The following is a 20,451-nucleotide window of genomic DNA, read 5'->3' on the forward strand; positions in this document are numbered from 1 at the left end:
TTTTAATCTCAACATTAGACGATGATTTTATAAAAAATTGTCTTCTAAAATACGCACCAAGTATATTATTATCAACATTAGACGATGATTTACTAAGAAAATCGTCATCTAATGTAATTTTTAACGACGGATAAAAATCGTCGTTAAATGCCACAAACATTTAGAGCACACATTGGTATTAGGGTTCTAGAACCTGGAACCATGATTCTGATTCAAACTAGTGTTTGTTTACAAACAGTAAAAAGTAGTTTTGATTTGACTCACTAAAAATCAGTGTTTAGTTTGGATGGTTATGCTTTAAGATTTCAACCCTAATGTGATGTTTTAAACCAGAATCACCCATGATTCTAAAACCACCCCCTCTTAGTTTTTGGGTGGTTCAAATCCATGATTCTGGTTTTGATTTCAGAACCATGATTTGGACCCAAAATCATAAATCATGATTTTGATTCTAAAATCAAAATTAGATCACCTTGGTTTGAACCCTCATACCAAATGAAGTCTTATTGACTTGCGATTAGACGACGATTCTCCTAACCGTTATTTAATCTTTTAACGATGGTTATTAACTGTCATTAAATATCAGATTTCTATTAGTGATAGTTCTCTACTTCCAGTTATTAAGGGCTTGTTCGTTGCATCAAAACTTAAAAAAAAAAAAATTAAACTCAAGTTACAACTTTATTCAAGTTCATGTCCTTTTGTAAAATTTGAGTTTGAATTTAAGTTTTAACTTGAATTTTAACTTGAGTTTGGGGTTAAAATTTGAGTTCAAGTTTCTCTTTCAACTCAAGTTCCTAAATTCAAACTCAAATTAACGAACAATATTTTTTCTATTTTTAAAAACGCTATAACTTTTTTGTTTTAATTCCGATTGAGATGATTTTTTTATGCTTTTATAACGAATAGACGACTAAAATCTCATCTATATACCATATTAAAATTTTTTATTATTATTGAGTTTTTATTAAAATACTATCTAAATACAAATTCAAGTTTTAACCCATCTAAACACAAACTCAAAAAAATTCTTATATCAAACTATAACTCAAATGTACACAACCAATATAAACTCAAATTACAACTTTAACTCAAATTATAACTTAAATTTAACTCAAAATCTATACTCAAATTACCATAACTTATAAATACAATTGAACAAGCTTTAAATCTATATTACAAATTATCTATTATATATATATATATATATTTTAATCTGACTTGTTTTTAATCATACTTAAAGGTAAACATACCACTGAAAATTTAAAAACAAATTCAGATCACCCCAATTCCCGAGGACTACAGAGTGGGAGAAAATACCGCCACAAATATATTTTTCCATTATTTAATTCTCTACTTATTCTCCTCATAATTTATGGGAATGGTATGGGAGAGAGAGATAGAGATAGGGAGAACCAAAGGTCCAAATGGCTCTTGTCATTCCTCCTCGGTGGCGTATAAATAGAAAGACAGCCTCTTTCCTTTGATTAATTTCCAAGACCCAAAAACTCATTTGGAAACATCCTTCGTTCCCTCCGATTTTTACCTCTTCCATGGCCGCGTCGCAAGCAAGCCTTCTTCTCCAAAAGCAACTCAGAGGTCAATCAATCGATCAATCAATCAATACTTTCTCTATTCAATTGATCTGTTTGTTTTTATTTATCTATCGATTTCTTGTGTTTGTTTTTTCTGATTTTCTTTTGATCTTTTTTGGTGGCTTCAGATCTCTGCAAACATCCCGTTGATGGCTTCTCGGCCGGCTTGGTCGACGAAAGCAATGTCTTTGAATGGAGTGTCACAATTATCGGTCCTCCGGATACGCTCTAGTATGTTCTAATCCGATCTTTTCCCTTTTCTTAGTTTTTGGAATTCGATTTGATTATAGGTTAATTATTGGTTAGATATCTGAAAATGAATTATTGTGGTTGTTTAGGTTAATTATTGGGATACTGATTCGTCAAATTATTTGTCGGTTAAAAAAAAGAAAAAAAGAAAAGTTTTTTAAGTCGTTCAATGATTGTATTTGATCAGTCCCGTTTTGATCTTCACAAGAAGATTTTTCTTGTCATCTAGGACTTATAAAAGGGTTAATTTCACAGATGGTGTTGAGGTTTATACTCAATCCCATTTTAGTCTCTGACTTTTTAAACGTCAGTCGTCACATAGATGGTCCTTGAGGTTTTATTTTGTTTCTGTTTCGGTCATTCCATCAGTTAGGCGTTAAAATTTGATCGAATCGGTGTAAAATCGAGTTTAAAATTAGAAACAATTAAAATTTTAAGTCTATCTGTGGAAATTAACTTTTAGTTTTTTGTATTGTTTTAGTTTGTAAACTTTATATATTTTTAATTTTAGTCCATAATTTCTACAGATTCTGTCAAATATTGAATACCAAACTAACAAAAGGACTGAAATTTAATTAGAATAAAACCTCAGGGACTAACTGTGTGACATTTGAAAAGTCATAGATTAAAATGGGATTGAGATTAAACTTCAGGAACCATTTGTCAGATTAACCCGAAAACTTACGTTTTTCTGTGTTTGATTGCTGTTCAATGGTTTTTTTTTTTTAAATTTTTTTAAATTTTTTGAGGAACTGACCTGAATATATATTTTTTATTGCAATTATTATTTTTTTTATGCCAGTGAGGGTGGTTTCTTTAATGCCATAATGAGCTTTCCCGCCAATTATCCAAACAGCCCTCCAACAGTGAGATTTACCTCAGAGATTTGGCATCCCAATGGTATATATTTATGTTGATACGTTTCTAATTTTAAGTCAAATTTCTTTTTTGGGAAAATTTTCTGACAGTTCCTGTCTTGTTTTTCAGTCTATTCTGATGGGAAGGTTTGCATTTCAATTCTTCATCCTCCCGGCGACGATCCGAATGGCTATGAGCTTGCGAGCGAGCGTTGGAGTCCGGTTCATACGGTATATATTTGAAGTGTGTTGGCATTATCTCTTCTTGAGTTGTCATTGAGTTTTTATGTCCGTGTTATGGTGTGATGCTCCTTACATTTGTGGCATGGTGTTACCTTCTTTGGTTGCACACACACGTAAATGATGTGACTTGTGCGAGTATAGAAATTAGTTAAATATGTGGTTGAAACTGCCAAGCACTTTTATAATAATGGTTATTGGTGGATTCTTTTCCCTTTCCTTTCATTTTTTTAACAATAGCGTTGGAGGTCGGTGGATTCTTGGGCTAGCAGTTTGTCTGTTAGAGTTCTGAGAGCAAAAGTTGTCGGTGGGAATGAGAATGAAGAGTGAAAACTTGGAGCTGAGCATGATGTCGCTAATTGAGTTCCTGTGTTTTATTTAATAACTGATAAAAGTTTTGGTCATCTGATATTGGCTCTGATTCGCAGTTTAACTTGGTGGTGGCCAGTTGTATGACTGAAGGTTGAGATTTATCACCATGACTGAATTGAGCAATTGTATTATGGATCTCAACCTAAGCCCGGATTGAGGTGCTTGTTCTTTAACCCTAGCACAACTCTAGTTTTGAAAAGCTTGCTTGAGTTGAGTTGGGGTTAATTATTATTATTTTCTTTACACGACGTATGTTTTACCACCACATGCATGGGTTACTGAAACATAGTTTAGCTGAAAAAGAACTCTTATAGTTGTGCATGAAACAACTTTGTGATAGTTTTCTTCCAAAATTCCATTCTTCTCGAGGAGAGTATCAGAAACTGATTGGTTAATCTGTAACTAATTATAAAGTATGTTGGTCTCCACTCTCTAGTATGGATGTGATGTATGTGAAAGGGAGGGGAAGATGCTTGAGTGAATAAGTGAAAGCGGGGAACAAACAGGCAAATGGTTTATGCTTTTAGCGTTAATTGTCAAACTTTCTGCTGCTATATATACTGTATTTTGGTAGATCGCCCTGTGGCTACCACTTAAGCTTTCTTTTGTTGCTAAGTTAGTGATTTATTGAGTAAGGCTTTTGAACGCAGGACTGAGGGGAAATAATTTTTTTGATTATTATTCAAACGTACAGCAGTGAAAACAATAAATAGACCAGCCTAGGATCTAATCTTTATCCCCCTAACTAATATCCCACAAATATAGGAACTGATAAGTACTCCTAAAAGATATCTAGAACCAATCCTAATAATCGGTTTAAATTTAAAACATAACAGAAAAAATCCTATCTTTCTACACTCCCCCTCAAGTTGGAGCATAGATATCATTCAAGCCCAACTTACTGGTTAACAAATCAAACTTTGTCATAAACAGATTCTTGGTTAGGACATCAGCTAACTATTGCTTAGTGGTAACAAAAGGCATGCATATAACTCTACTTTCCAGCTTTTCTTTGATAAAATGCCTATCAATCTCGACATGCTTCGTACGATCATGTTGAATCGGGTTGTTTGCTATGCTTATTGCTGACTTGTTATCACAAAACATTTTCATGGGTGCTTCTAATTTCAGTTTCAGCTCTTCAAACACTCTTTAGCCATAATAGTTCACATATTCCATTAGCCATAGCCCTAAATTCTGCTTCGGCACTACTCCGGGCTACTACATTTTGCTTTTTACTTCTCAAAGTAACAAGATTGCCCCAAAGAAATGTACAGTATCCTGATGTCAATCTTCTGTAATATAACCTGCTCAGTCTGCATCTGTGAACTCTTCCACACTCGTTTAGTCTTTTTTTTTTTTTGAACAAAAGACCTCTTCTAGGTGACCCTTTTAGATACCTTAGGATCCGATAGACGGCGTCAAGATGTTCCTCATATAGTGAGTACATAAACTGACGTACTGCGCTAACTACAAACACAATATTGGGTCTTGTATGAGAAAAGATAAATCAGCTTTCCCACAAGACGTTGGTACTGCCCTTTCTCAGTTGGCACTCCCCCTGATTTTTCTCTTAACTTTTGGTTTGGATCCATAGGTGTGTCACTTGGTTTGTATCCACTCATCCAAGTTTCTTTAAGCATGTCCAAAATATACTTCCTCTTAGACACACAAATCCCCTTCTTTGATCTAGCAACGTCCATTCCCATAAAATACCGTAAGGGTTCCAAATCCTTCATTTCAAATTCTGCTGTAAGGCATTTCTTCAACCTGGTGATTTCTGTCTCATCGCTACCAGTAAGAATTATATCATCGACATAGACAATCAAAATTGCTACTTTACCACCACTAGTGTGCTTCATGAACATAGTGTGATCTGTTTATCCCTGAGTGTAGCCTTGTTGCTTAACAAATCTAGTGAATATCTCAAACCACGCCCTTGGAGATTGTTTTAGGCCATATAGAGACCTCTTGAGTTTGCAGACTTTTCTTCCAAAGCTTTCTTCAAATCCCGGTGGAGCATCCATAAACACTTCTTCTTCTAACTCCCCGTTAAGAAATGCGTTCTTAACATCTAATTGGTATAGAGGCCAATCTAAATTTGCAGCTACAGAGAGTAGGACCCGAACTGTGTTTAGCTTTGCAACGGGAGCAAATGTCTCTTGATAGTCAATCCCATAGGTTTGTGTAAACCCCTTAGCCACCAATCTCGCCTTGTAACGCTCCTCAGTTCCATCAGAATTAAACTTCACAGTAAAGACCCATTTGCAACCCATTGGTGTCTTTCCTTTAGGTAAACTCACTTTCTCCCATGTGCCATTCTTCTCTAGGGCCTCCATCTCCTCAAAAACAGGCTTCTTCCATTCCGGAACACTTAGAGCTTCTTGTACATTCTTAGGTACATCCACACTTGACAAATGTGAAATAAGCGAAGAGTAGGAAGGTGACAAATTTTTGTAAGACACATGATTTGAAATAGGATGTTGAGTACATTGCCTAACATCTTTTCTAAGAGCAATGGGGATGTTTTTAGGCACAACAATTTTAGAAGAAGAGGATAATTCAGAAATGTTACCCGGATTTGAAGACTCCATGACATTAGGATCTGGACTCGGATTGGAATCTCGACCTTGTAAGGATTCGATGTCATCTTTACTTTGAATCTTTCTGTTTCTCGAGTAGACAAGCCCAAATAATTTATCCTTTTTGTCATCATCTATTCTAGTAACAACTTCATTGCTAGGCACTAGGGTAGGCTGTTCAATTGTAACAGTGATGCTGTCATTTTCATTTTCAATATGATTGCTGCCATTTTTAATTTCAAACAGTGAGTCTTCATAGGTATTCTCCCCCTGAAGAGGAGCATTAAAAAAACTCTTGAGATTCGAAAAATGTTACATCCATGGTGACAAAATTTTTTTTTGTTTTAGGATCAAAACAACGGCAACCTTTTTGTGTTGGTGCATAACCAAGAAAAACACACTTTAATGCTCGAGGATCCAATTTATCATGATTATGATTATGTACATGCACAAAAGGCACACATCCGAATACTTTAAGAGGTAAATCAGAGACGATCCGTGATGTAGGAAAGATTTCTTTAAACTTTTTCAGATGTGCTTTAAAATTCAAAACTCTTGAAGGCATTCTGTTAATTAAATAGCTGGTAGTGAGAATAGCTTCACCCCATAAGTATTTTAGGAACCTTAGTTGTAAACATTAAGGACCTAGCAACTTCTAGGAGATGCTTATTTTTTCGTTCTGCCACTCCATTTTGTTGAGGAGTATCTATGCAAGAGCTGTGATGAATAATCCCATTTTCGGAAAAATATGCCCCCAAAATTTTACTGAAATACTCTCTTCCATTGTCACTCCTAAACACTTGAATTTTTTCTTGAAATTGTGTTTCCACCATATTTTAAAATTTTTTGAAAACTTGTTTAGTTTCTGATTTTTCTTTAAGTAGATAAACCCAAGAAACACGAGTATGATCATCAATTAGAGTTAGAAACCATTTTTTTCCAGAAATTGTTGGGATCCTATACGGCCCCTCATATATCACTATGAATAAGTGCAAAGGGTTTAGATGACTTATATGGCTGGGCAGGAAATGATGTACGGTGATGCTTAACAATTTGACAAATATCACACTGAAAAGGTAATGCAGTTTTATTTTTGAATAAATTAGGAAACAAGTACTTTAAATATTGAAAGTTGGGATGGCCTAACCTAAAGTGCCATAGCATTATTTCATCATTCCTAGAGATAGATAACGATTCAAGGCTAGAAAACTGAGCTTGTCCACATGAGTTACTTCCATCTTCAAAGTAATAGAGTCCACCATTCTCCTTAGCACTGCCAATCATCCTCTCCGATTCCATTTCCTGAAATTCACAATGAGTTGGGAGGAATTTAGCACAACACTTTAGGTCACAAGTTAATTTACTAATGGATAACAAATTACACGAGAGATTAGGAACATGAAGAACATTATGGAGAACAAGGGATTTCGAAATAGCTATTGATCCTTTCCTAGCGATGGCTGAAAGAGAACCATCGGCTATTTTAATTTTTTGATTCCCTGCACACAGACTATAGGAAGAAAACAGTTTAGAACATCCAGTCATGTGATCAGTTGCCCTTGAGTCAATGATCCATGGACAACCCGAAATAGGGGACACACACAAGGTAAGAGCTTGACGATAATGACCTTTTTGCACTAAAGAACAAGAGGATGACACATTGTTTGAGAGTTGTGTGGATTGTAAAAGTTTGTACAGTTGTTCTAATTGTTCCTTACTGAACAAAGGAGTCTCTAAGGTTCCCCCAAGTGTGCTCTTTTCCTCAGTACATGCCTAAAACGCCCTTGAGTCATGGTTGGGTTGTCCGAATGATTTTGGTTTCTAGTTTGGTGGCTTTCCATGTAGCTCCCAGCATGTGTCTCTCGTATGTCGAGGTTTATGGCAATGATCACACCATACTTTTTCTCCCCTTCTGTTTTGGCTTCTATTTTGTCCACTAGGTTGCGTGGATTGATTGTTTCTTGCCGCTAGATCAGAAGCTTCAGTGTCTAATTGATTGCCTTCTCCCATCATCGTCTTCCTCTGCTTTTCTTCTCTTCGAACTTCAGAAAACACTTCACGGAGAGATGGCAGGGGTCTTTTGCCAAGAATACGGCCTCTAACTTCATCCAGGTTCTTGTTTAATCCTGCCAAGAACATATACACTCTATCATTCTCCATTCTCTTCAAATACCTCAAATTGTCCTTTGCACAGTCCCATTCCTCATCATAACACAAGTCTAGTTCCTGCTACAAAGCAGTCATCTCATTGTAATACTCCATCACATCTCGATCGCCCTGCTTAGACAGCCACAGCTTCGTCTTTGATTCAAAGATCTGAGATGAATTCTCCGCATCTGAGTATGTCTCCCGAATAGCTTCCCAAACTGTTTTTGCTGTTGGTAAAAACAAAAAAACTTTTCCAATGGCTGATTCGATGGAATTGACGAGCCACGCAATCACCAAAGAGTTCTCGGATCTCCATGTCTTCAAGGCCGGATCATCATCTTTTGGTTTCTTCATTTCTCCCGTTAAGTGGCCGAGTTTCCCCTTACCGTCAATCATCAGTTTAATCGACTGTGCTCATTCTAAATAATTTTTACCGTTCAATTTGTGAACGGTCAATTGAAGAGATGGATTCTCTAATCCATGTATTGTTATGGCAGAATTTGTTGACGTACTGCCATCAGTGGTTCCTGAGGATGCGGAGTTATTTGCCCCTGTCATGGCTGTTTTAGGCATTAAAAATTCCCCTGGAAGAGCCTAAGTTATGATCCCATGACCGAGGGGAAATAATTTTTCTGATTATTATTCAAACGTATAGCAGTGAAAAAAATAAATAGACTAGCCCTAGGATCTGATCTTTATCGCCCTGATTAAATATCCCACAAATATAGGAACTGATAAGTACTCCTAAAAGATATCTAGAACCGATCCTAATAATCGGTTTAAATTTAAAACATAACAGAAAAAATCCTATCTTTCTACAGTTTTGATAATTTTTGCATACTACATCTTAATCAGTGTAAACCTCGTTTATTCAAAGTCTTCCCTTAGGATGAGGGCTTTAAGACATTGAAATCACAAGGACAGTTCAGTGCTGATAAACAGGATTTGGTCTATGCAAAGAGATCATAGAGATTATGATAGTGCAATCAGCAGTCATTCCAAATTTAGTAGCACTCTGGATGAGTTGAATTTAGTAAGATACAAATGCTGCTGTATCAGATGTGACAGACTCATGAACACATTTTTTTTTTTAGGCTTCATTTATTTTCTGCTCCAGTTTTCTTCTCTATAATGTTCTTTTCCCGGATGTTGTGTGCATTTTGTAGGTCGAGAGTATAGTATTGAGCATCATATCGATGCTTTCAAGCCCTAATGATGAGTCTCCTGCAAATGTTGAAGCTGCGGTAAGTGGGTATCTTTTCATCAATCGTTCTAACGTAGTAATGTATCTGAACTTGATTTGGGGCCTATGTGTGGATGTATTGCAGAAAGAATGGAGAGAAAGAAGGAGTGAATTCAGGAAGAAAGTCAGTCGCTGCGTCCGGAAATCACAAGAAATGTTATAGTTCACTCTATATTCTATTACGAGATGCAATTTATGTCTGCCGAAATATATCTTTTTAGAGGGGTGGGTTGATTGCTATGAGATCTTAGCATGCTCATCCTTTAGAATTTTCATTCATCTGCAATTCACCAAGACTGCTGTTTTTGAATGTTTTTCAGTAATGATGATTAGATATTTCAAGAGTGTCTAATAGTTTCTAAACTATGTGCAAGTCTTGAGAGTTCAGAATTTTCAGTTCTTTTTCTATTTTAATCCTGTGATCATGGTGGTTGTTGAATTAGAATCTTGCTTGTTGGATTGCTCTTAGGGTACGTTCGATTCAGTGAAACTTCAGCCAGTACTACTTTTTACACCATTAACTTGTTAGATGAAAATGAAAAAAGGAAGAAAGAAAATTTAAAGACCTTTTCTTAGAGAGGGCGTCGGTTGGTTCTTAACGCTTTAGTCTCTCTCTTTTTTTTTTTTTTTTTTTTTTTTTTTTTTTTTTTTTGAGAAGTGAATGTAAAGCCCTAAGATGGAACCTAAAAGAGAAGTAATTTTGCGCCCTTTTAGTTTGTTTATTTACACTTTAGTGCATCATATTGACTCTTTGCAGTTTACTTTGGTTGTGTTTACATGCCTTGTTCATCCAACGATAATTCCTTGATCTTACAAAAGGAAAATATAAGTACCCAGAAGGAAAAGAACTTGCCCAAGCTACATGGAAACAGCCAAATGGGTGCTCCTTGGGATGTATATATTATATGCACGCGCGCCTATGTGTGTGTATATATTGTCTCTATTTTTTTTTTTATAATAAATGTGAGATTTTTTACTTACTTATTATCTATTATTTTCTCTTACTTAAATTTTAAGAAAAAATAGTTTAATTTGTGTTTCTAATTATATTTTTCACTTTTTTGTAATTTTTACTTGTTATACATTGTTTTTTCTTACTTAGAATTTAAGATAAAAATGGTTTAATTTTTATTTTTATTTATATCCTTTATTTTTTATACGTTTTTTGCTTATTATCTATGGTTTTTTCTTACTAAAGGCTTAAGAAAAAATAATTTAATTTGTGTTTTCATTTATATTATTCACCTTTTGTACTTTTTACTATATCATTTTATACTGTTTTCTCTTATTTACAGTTTTAAGAAAAAGTGGTCAAATAAAAATTTGTTTGAAGAATGATATTAAGAACACCAACTTTTAAATCTCAACATGTGCGTTGTCACTTTTATATTAGTGGTTGTTTAAAACATTGCTATGTCAACAACGAAAAAGATTCATCTACTAATAAAAAGATGACAACTCACTTGCCATGATACATAAAAGTTAGGATTTGAGTTTCTCTTGCACTACTCATATTTGAATTATGTTTTGAAGGTGACTTCCGAACTCACAAGACTCGCCTCATCAAAATAGGCACTACGATCTATATATTAAGTAAAATAATAGAGTATGACAATTAGCTAGATTTATTTGTCTATATCATAAAATTGTTTTCTAATATACAATAAATATGATAGTCAAATTCATATCTTATTTTCCTACTTTTTACTAGCTATATAATATATATATGTATATATATATATATATTAAAAATGTGATCAAACAAGCCATTGTTGATTTTTTTTTTGGCATTTAATGTGCTTCATCTTTTACGCTTTTTACTTGTGAAAATAGTTTAATTTTGTTTCCATTTATGCCCTTGAGAAGTAAGGGAGTCAACCTTTTTCAAATATACAACATGAATTTTGGTAATGTAGTTGGACTCTCATGTCGACCCGAATGAATCATTCTTTCTTCGGAGGTAAATCTTTGCCCGCTAGACAAGAGGATAGCAAGTTACAAATTCTGTTTTCTTAGAGCTTCTATTTACGCTTCTCATTTTTTGTATTTTTTACTTGTTATCTATTGTTTTCTATTACTTTGAGTTTAAAAAAAAATGATTCAATCTTATTCTTATTACTTTGAGCTTACTTATTATACCCTTATTCTTTTGTATTTTTTACTTGCTTATTATTTACTATTTTCTCTTACTTCAAGAGCAACAAAAGGTGGTTAAATTAAATAATATTTGTATTACGTGTTTAAGGTGGCCTCTAAATTCATAACTCTTTTATTAAAACAGGTTGTGCGGTCTATATATTAAAAAAAATAATTCTAGAAAAATAATTCTACATTACAATGACAGTATGAATTACGTACTTTTTTTCATTTATATCTTTTTTCTTCCCTTATAAAAAATATCTTTTTGTATTTTATTGTTAATTTATCTCTCTCTCTCTTCTCTCTTTGGTTTCTATTGCAACTCGCGTGCGTCTTTTACTAGTGCTATAAATAAGAGACACGCACAAAGAAACAGTTTTGGTCTGAGATCCAACCGAAACCATTCAATATGACCATAAAAGAAGATAACGCATTTATATATATATATATATATCTATATATGTGTGTGTATATATATACATATATTTACACACACCCACACACATATATGGCCTCGAAAGAGAGAATGTAAATAGTAATCAATTCTTTGCTGATAGTTTGCAATTCAGTGGCAACACATTCATGGTCATCCATTGTTGTTCATATGCGGCAGGAGGAGATTTATGATTTAGGATTAGGTTTTCTCTTTAAGAATTTGGGTATTCGTCATGGATTTTGTTACTATATTGAGAATTAATGGAGTAATGTAAAAAAAAAAAAAAAATCAATTATCATTTAGCGCCATTTTTTTTTTCTTCTGTGCATTCATTGTTAATGTTGTAGGTATAGTTTAATAGTAATTCACATTCAACTCTACCTTGATGTAGAGTTCAAATGCTTAACTTTATGCTTAAAAAAAAAGAAAAAAATTCATTTTGATATCCTTTGTTATATTGAAATATGAGTTTGGTACTTTTTGTTTTTAATAATTTCATGCCGGTACCTCGATTTTTAAAAAAAATTATTTTTGATATCTCGGAGTAAATTTTTGGGACACGAAAAGTTAATAAAATTGTCCTTATTATTAAATATATAAAAAGCTTTCTAAAAAATCTTAAACATGCAACCAAGATTTTTACTTTATGTTTGGGACATAGTGAAATTTAGGGGTTTGAATGTAGGTTTAAGTTTTTGTTTTTTAATTTTTTATATATTTAATAATAAGGGTAATTTTACTTTTTGTATCTCAAAAAACTGTCTCGAGATACTAAAAGAAGATTTTTCAAAAGGTTGAGGTATCGGCATAAAATTATTAAAAACATAGAGTATTGAATTCAAATTTCAGAATATTAGAATGAAATTTTCTATAAAAAAAAATAATAATGAAGATTGAGCCGAGATAATTAAAGTTTCAGGTTGCACCTCACATCTTCCTTGCTACAACTGCTGTAGAATGTAAGTTGGAACAAAAGTGTCTCAAAGTTTGGAACTTGAATTTGTGAAGATTAGCTTTGTTCAAACATGGGTCCGCAATTTAAAATAGAATTGCCACTTATATATCAGGAAACAAATTATGTTGATGACAGGAAACAAAATTATGTTGATATCAATGTCTTCATCAACATAATTTTGTTTTAGTTCTCCATCTCTCTATCGTATTCATAATCATCCAACTATACATTCGTATCCGCAAAAATTGTCTGCAAACCAATGGCAAACAATTTGAGCTCCAAGCTTAAGATATTGACACATTTACTTGATAATTGTATTTTTTTCTTTTGCTAAAAGTTAATAGCTAATTGAACCTGTCGAGGCAGCTGAGCTTTTTATTGACTTGAGGTTGCATCGAAAAAAAAAAAAAAAAGACTATCAAAGAGACAAACGTCTAAGGCTAAAATAGTGGCGTTAGGTGGATGGGAAGTAAAGTGGGACCTTAAGGGTCCGTTTGGTATAAGGATTGTAATTAGAGTGATTTAAGTCTTTGGATTCAGAATCATGATTTATGATTTGAATTATGTTTCATGGTGATTTGAACCTTTGTTTGAATGTGTAGAGGCATAATTCTGATTCTAACTTGAATCATGATTCGAACAAGTGTTTGGTTGTGTTGTTTTCTGATTTTGAACCATGACCAAAATAAGAACCATCTTGTGTTCATGTAAATTACGTTACGTGTAATTTTAAAAAATATAATTTGGTATATAAGTAAGAAAATGAAATATTAGAGACAAAATTAAATGCAAAAAATTATAACTCAAAATTATAATAAGTTAAATGAGAAATAAATGGAAAAAAATTGCGCATTAGCCAAAACTAAGGCAAATAACAAGCATTCGGGTTGAAAAGAGAAATTAGTTGACATGATACAAACGTGCGTTACGAACGTCAAATTTTTTTTTGTGCAACTACAATGAATACACGAATTATAAAGTAACAGAGGTAGAATCCCATTGCTGTTATATACTTTCAAACTTGTTTTCCACGGCTTCCTTGGTATTCTACCCACATTTTATTCGCAAGGCGATTCCTAAAACGACTCATCTCTGTACGACTAACACTACCTGCTGTTACAACTGGGCCTTCAGGGACATTGCCATCATTGTCATCGTCATCAAATTCATCATCATTGTTTGGATCTATTTCACTTACAGGTACACCATCACGGTGGTATTGACTTAGAAGCTGATCCCCCTCATTAACCATGTGAATGAAATTATGTAGTATTGCACAGACAACTGGAATTTTCATTTGTTTATTCATTGGATATGTATTATTAGGCCGCCTTAGGATAGAGAACTTAGCATTCCAAACCCCAAATGTTTGCTCTATACAATTTCTTAATGATGAGTGTTTGTAGTTAAAAATATCCCTAGGTCTCTGAAATCCACCACTTCTCCTTCTATAATAAGGCAAATGGTAAGTCTCACCTTTGCACGAAGCGAGAAACAAATCATTGTTCGCATATACTGCATCAACAAGATAGTATTTTCATGTGCAACATATCTAAATTAGGCTGCAAATTGAAGGTCCATAACAATAAATAGACATAAGTGTAACCTGGTGGGGGACGTGGGAACTGAAACCTAGGATTGTCAAGCGCATCTGCGAGCACTTGAGCATCGTGGGCTGAACCTTCCCAACCGGATAATATGTATGTGAACTTCATATCAAATGAGCAAACTGCCAATATGGTCTGGGAGTTCACACCCTTTCTATTTCGATAAGCCGTTGGATTATGAACACCAATTGGTGTACAAGGTACATGAGTACCGTCAATTGCTCCTACACAGTCCTGACCATTTCAAGCAAAAGTTTTGCACATAAGTTTCATATAAACATATTTATCGACGTATTATTAAGAATGCCATTGATAGATAGTTAAAAATTAGACATAAAAGAGCAACACAACTTATGTCGAACCATGTACCATATCTCTGACGGTTGGCACGTAAAAATTCAGGCACTTTGTCATAATTTGGGGGCTTAATGAAGTCATCATGTAGTGCACAAATAGCATCTAAAACTTCAGTAAACCTGCATGATATGGTCTCCCTTGAATTTTGTCATGCGTCTTGTGATTCACGATTACTTTGGCTTTGTGAAACAATTGTTAAGAACACAAATAATTGTTCAGGTACACTCATGTTGTATGAGGGTCGTAGCAAACCTTTCTCAGTTAGTTTTCACATAGAATCATAAAATCTTGTGGTCCCATACGCACTTTGTTAAATATTGCAGTCTCATTACTGTTTGCTAATAACTCATTTACCTTGTCCATGCCCCCTAAAGAATAAATGTGCCTCGGCCTTCTTACTCTGTCACTAGACAAATAAGCGGCTGCAGCTGTAGCTTCACTTATTACGGCCATAAATCTCCGTCGACGCCTTGAAGACGTCGTTCTATCTCGTTCCTCATTTTCAGGCTGCATCATGTTGGTTTACAGTTTAACATATAATTTTAACATTGTCATTAATTAAAACACAAATAAATGCAATATCACAACTTCTCACTAACTTGACCAAAGTCGTTGGATTATCAAAAGAATAGCAAGCTAGTGTGAAAAGAATGAAAGTACTCATAAAAATGCTTTAAGTAAACACATGAATGTAAACCGGCCTAATATGAAGAAAAAATCGACCATTTAATATAACTTAGCAACACAGTCTCATACAATAGTATAGAATACAGTCTCATATAACAAAGAATGAAAGTAAACCGGTACACCAACAATAGTATAGAATACAGTCTCAAAATCAAGCTTACACGCGACAACATGGTACTAAACACTAATCTGTGGTCTAATATCAAGGGAAAATCGATCATATAATATAACTTAACTCTATAAGTAGAAACATCGCACCAGACATTTAAGGGCTAGGTGGATTGAAGGCTAGTGGAATGGGTTAGGGGACTGACTATAGGGGTTTGATGGCTGATGGAAGGACTGTGGACGCTGGTTGTATGGATTTGGTCTAGGAGAGAAGTTATGAGGCGGCTGGCTATATGAATTAGGTGGCACATCAACAAAGTCATTTAAAAGGCCCTCCTAACGAGTTCATCCAGTTTATGCCAAGCTGACCACCACGTGGGGGACGCCATTACTTTTTTCAAATGCATGGGCATACGTACACGGGTCAATTCCCATTTTCGAGAGTGACGCTATGATGATATCCGTTTCACTTGGTCCATTGACAGTGTTGTTACTCAGCAGACTCTCTTTGCTTGAACGAATGTCCTCTCGCAAATCGTCGCGCATGTTCCTAACCAAATCAAGCAACTCCTCTTGTGAACTGTCATTAAATTTGCGTGCCCTTGTCTGTTTCTTTCTTATCACTCGTGATGATGAGGCGACATTGGATGTCATCCGCCTTCCAAAACTTTCCACGCGGTTGCGAAGCTCAGTACGCATCTCCTCATCATCACTATTTTGGTAAGGAGCATTCTGGTGAGGTTGTGGTTGTTCATCCCCAGCAGCAACATCATCCATTGGCTCTACTTGGGCGGCATGGTGATATGCCCCTGAAGCAGACGCCATAACTCTTGAAGGGAAAACGGCCGCCAAGTACGTCTCATTAAGCTTCCAACCGTGTGTGAACAATGTTTTCACTTCACGATGTCTCTAACAAAATTAGAATGAAATTGGTAAGTTTGTTACACTTAGTTACAAAAGTGTAACCTCTAACTATTATCACTAATGGAGGAGTAATGAATCACACATATTACCTTGCAAAGAGATGTCCGCAGTTCCTCCGAGCATGTGAAAGTTTTACTGATAGGATCCCACCCTACTCTTGTATGGTTTTGCAGCGTTTTATACACTGAGGAAAGGTTGCCAAGTCGGCGGCGTTTCTCCCTCAGCCGCTCACCATCGGGTACATATCCATAAAAAAAAGTGGCCATCCGAGCAGCCCATTGGTTGTAGTCACGAGGATCTGGTAGCTTCCCGTGGTTTATGTCATTGTATTCGTATAGTCGCTCAAGTAGAAACTCCTATGCTGCAAGACTCCAATACAACGGCCTCTCATATGAGTTTTTCCTAGGCATCTACGTACGCATATGACAAGCAAGAGGAGTCCAATGCTTGCAAAAACAGGACATGGTCTTACATCGACAATTTAAGAAGCATAACCACCAACAAAACACAACCAAGAACATGAAAGAGAAGCAAATTTTTATTTGCTTGCTGCACTACTAGTTGAGAAAACATAACCACCAAAAACACTTCTCATATAAACTTCCCATAAAAATTTTCCTGTATGCTGTAAGGCAAATTTTTTGTGCATTCTATGGTTGTATGGCCATTTAATTGAGAAAGTTATTTGCTTGCTGCACTACTTTATTTTATTTTGTTTTATATTTTTTTTTGATGATCATACTTTGTGTATTTTTCTGAATTATGTTTCCAAATTCATTTTTTGGTGTACATAATGCCATGAAGGAAAAAAACTTTGCGAGGAGACTTGTTCTGTTTGGCTACCTTTCATCTTAATTGTGAGTTTATTATAATCTTGCAATACTTACTAAAAAAAACTCTCTTATTCTTACTTCTGAGGTCTCACTCGTTTAGAATATTTGCCTTCTAGGTCATGACTATTCTTTCAGCTGTTGTTGGCTGGGCAGGTCCTAATCTGGTAAGCATTATGAGTTTATCTGGAATTGAATCTGGAATATAGTTATCAGAGAAGCTAACATGTAGTATACACTCACTGGGAAAAGGGTGTTATGTGTACATTCTCCTGTATGTTCCAATTTTAACTGGAATTGAATCCTGCTTCACTTAACAGAGAGACTGAAGAAATGGCAGAAGTTAAGGCAAAATGAATTGATCTTTTTGGTGTCAACTACCGGCTTTAGAAAAGTTTTCACCCAACTCAGCCCATACAGTCAGTTCGGTCTATATTCTAGCTATAGCAATTTCATTCACAAAAACACATATCTATGCTATATTCTACTGATACCACATTCACAGAAAGCCCTAAACCCAATTAGTTCGGTCTATATCATTTTCATGCATATGGCAAAAATGTAAAGAAAAAAAAACACACATGCTGACATTCGAACATGGCCATTCCAGGTTTTGATCTTTACCCACAAATTTGAAAATAAAGTTTCGGAACTCTCCCACCAAAGAAAAAGATGAACCATGCAAACTGAAAAGCAAAGCCTTCATTTAACAAAATTGATATCCATAATAAAAAAAGAAGTTCTACCAAACAAGAAAAAAAATAAAAATAAAAAAGAGAATGAAATCAAAATATTGCAAGAGAGTACGATTAATTCAACGCCACGCATCTGCAAAGCGCGTTGAGGAAAAATAATAACAAGAAAGATTATAGCCCATGAAGTATACTGTATTACTATTGTACAATGTATAGCCTAAGAAACAAAGCAAGCCAATAAAAAATAATTTTAGAATAAGAAAAAGTATTTCACTCATAGAGCCACAACATTATTATATATACTAAAAAAGAGACATGATTTACTCTCGATAGTACAGTGAAATATCACTTTTATCCTTTAAATTTGAATTGTTTTTTCTTTTCTTCCTCCTCCTTTTCTACGCTGACGCTTTTGAGTCTATTCGTGTCTTATGATCTGATTGTACACTTTTGTTCCCAATTTTTTATTTCTTTATTTATTTTTGTATTTATTAATTTATATCAATTATTAATAAAAATTAATATTTATTATTTTAAATACATATCTTAATAAAATTTTAATTCTGAACCAAAAGCAACAGATTCACTTAGAAAACATCAAAAGACGAAGTAATATAACTACTTCTAAATCTTTTGATTTACACTATATGTAATTAAAGATTTTCAACTTCCTTAATTATTATTATTTTTTTAAATTTATATTTTACAGTTAAGAAGAACAAAACTTATAATACATTGTAAGAAACTTTTAACTAAAACATTATATAGATATATATATATATATATATAAATTAATTTCCACCGCCATAAATGCATCGCCAAGGTTTGCTTCAGTCAACAAGGTGCTCGTTGAACATGGTTTTCCTACAATAATAAAACTGAATACCCACAATACGCCATAGCCATGGAACTTCAGTAATTTTGCACCAAATTTTTTGCTTCTCTCAGCCCTAAACCAGACCCAGATTCTAAGCTAAGATTAACATTCCAATTTACCCTCAAACACCCACTCATGTGCAACACAGTTGAAGAAATCCGTCTGATTTTAACGCCCAAGACGGGAATACCACCTTTGCTCATTTATCTTCAGAATTATTTTCATAAATATCCTAAAGCATGTACCTCCTTTAACCGTTAATGTTTCAAAAGAATTTAAAATATTCCCTAATTCATAGAAAAATAGTCAAATTGCCTACTTCATCTAATTCTATGATTTTATCTATAATTTCAACAAAATGCTGACTGACACGCCGTTAAAAGTATTTTAAAATATAAACCTTAATTATTAATTTAAAAACCTATTGATCTTAATGTAAAAGCACACAAATTAAATATAATTTAAAGACTAATTAAAAAAATAAAAAATAAAAAACACGTCAGATTGATTTTTTTAAAAAAACAAACAAATAACAGATGTATCAAGTCCTTCCTTCTCTTCGGCCATTTCTCCATTCATTGAGGGAAAGCAAAAACTAAAAATAAAAAATTAAAGAACTTCTTTTTTAATTAAAAACTTAAAAAAAAAAAACTTGAATTATAATTTTATTTTATTTTAAATTTTAACTCGAATTTGAAACTAAAACTCAAGTTTAAATTTTTTCTTTAACTCAAATTCAGAAATTTAAACTCAAATTAATGAATAATATTTTTTTATTTTTAAAAATATTATAATTTTTTCGTTTTAATTTTGATTGAGATGATTTTTTTATGCATTGACTACGAAAAGATAAATAAAACTTCATTTATCCTATTAAAATTTTCTATCAGCATTAAATTTTTATTAAAATATTATCTAAATACAAATTTAAATTTGATTCATTCAAACATAAACTCAATTTCTTATCTTAAATCATAACTCAAATGTATATAACTAAATACAAACTTAAATATCTATAATTAAATACAAACTCAAATTATAATTTTAACTCAAATTATAACTTAAACTCAACTTAAAATTTACGCTCAAATTAGCAAAAGAACGGCGCCCACCTCTTCTCGGCCGTCACAGACCCACCAGAGGTCACCATTATAGAACCACCACGCTCGCCTCACGTCGGCTGGCCCACAACCACAACCCACATCATCCCTAATAACCACACCAATATCGATGCTCTAGCCTTTGCAAATTGCAAACAACAGGGCAGCTTGGTTTGTATACACTTGGTGCTTGTGGCTGGTGGGCATAATGGAGGCGCAAATGAATTTATTCCATGCCTTGGCGTAAATGTTCAGGCAATTTTTGGGAAAGTAGTGTGCCACATCACTGTCATCTTCCTTTGTGGCCCATTCGGTACCTGGAATACACATCTATCTGACAATGGGGTCATAATCCCCTCCTTCTGTAAGGAACGCAGCGTATTCATCATCTTCAACTGCCCCTATGTCGTAGTACCTGTTTATTACTTCTGAGGCGAAGGATACCATCTT

At 34.1% G+C, this 20,451-nt stretch overlaps 1 protein-coding gene across 2 annotated transcripts; it reads left to right on the forward strand.

Annotated features, from left to right (window-relative positions):
* The first annotated feature begins 1,309 nt into the window (after window positions 1–1,309).
* LOC21408994 (ubiquitin-conjugating enzyme E2 7) lies at window positions 1,310–9,635 on the forward strand. 2 transcript variants are annotated; one of them, XM_024164724.1, is made up of 6 exons: window positions 1,323–1,599; window positions 1,724–1,826; window positions 2,647–2,744; window positions 2,832–2,932; window positions 9,210–9,287; window positions 9,372–9,635. In XM_024164724.1, exons 1-6 carry the CDS (start codon window positions 1,554–1,556, stop codon window positions 9,447–9,449), a joined length of 504 nt encoding a protein of 167 aa, XP_024020492.1. In that variant the 5' UTR covers window positions 1,323–1,553; the 3' UTR covers window positions 9,450–9,635. The 2 variants fall into 2 exon arrangements, with proteins under 2 accessions (XP_024020491.1, XP_024020492.1); XM_024164723.1 differs by having other exon boundaries at window positions 1,310–1,599; window positions 9,210–9,635.
* Window positions 9,636–20,451: the final 10,816 nt, after the last annotated feature.

Source organism: Morus notabilis, unplaced genomic scaffold, assembly GCF_000414095.1.
Source record: "Morus notabilis unplaced genomic scaffold, ASM41409v2 Scaffold42, whole genome shotgun sequence".
Taxonomy (NCBI): Eukaryota; Viridiplantae; Streptophyta; class Magnoliopsida; order Rosales; family Moraceae; genus Morus; species Morus notabilis.

Coding starts and splice junctions, on each gene's coding strand:
- LOC21408994 (XM_024164723.1), top strand. CDS start 1,554: ATGGCCGCGTCGCAAGCAAGCCTTCTTCTCCAAAAGCAACTCAGAG. Junction 2,745..2,831: donor AGAGATTTGGCATCCCAATG/GTATATATTTAT, acceptor CTTGTTTTTCAG/TCTATTCTGATGGGAAGGTT. Junction 2,933..9,209: donor GTTGGAGTCCGGTTCATACG/GTATATATTTGA, acceptor TGCATTTTGTAG/GTCGAGAGTATAGTATTGAG.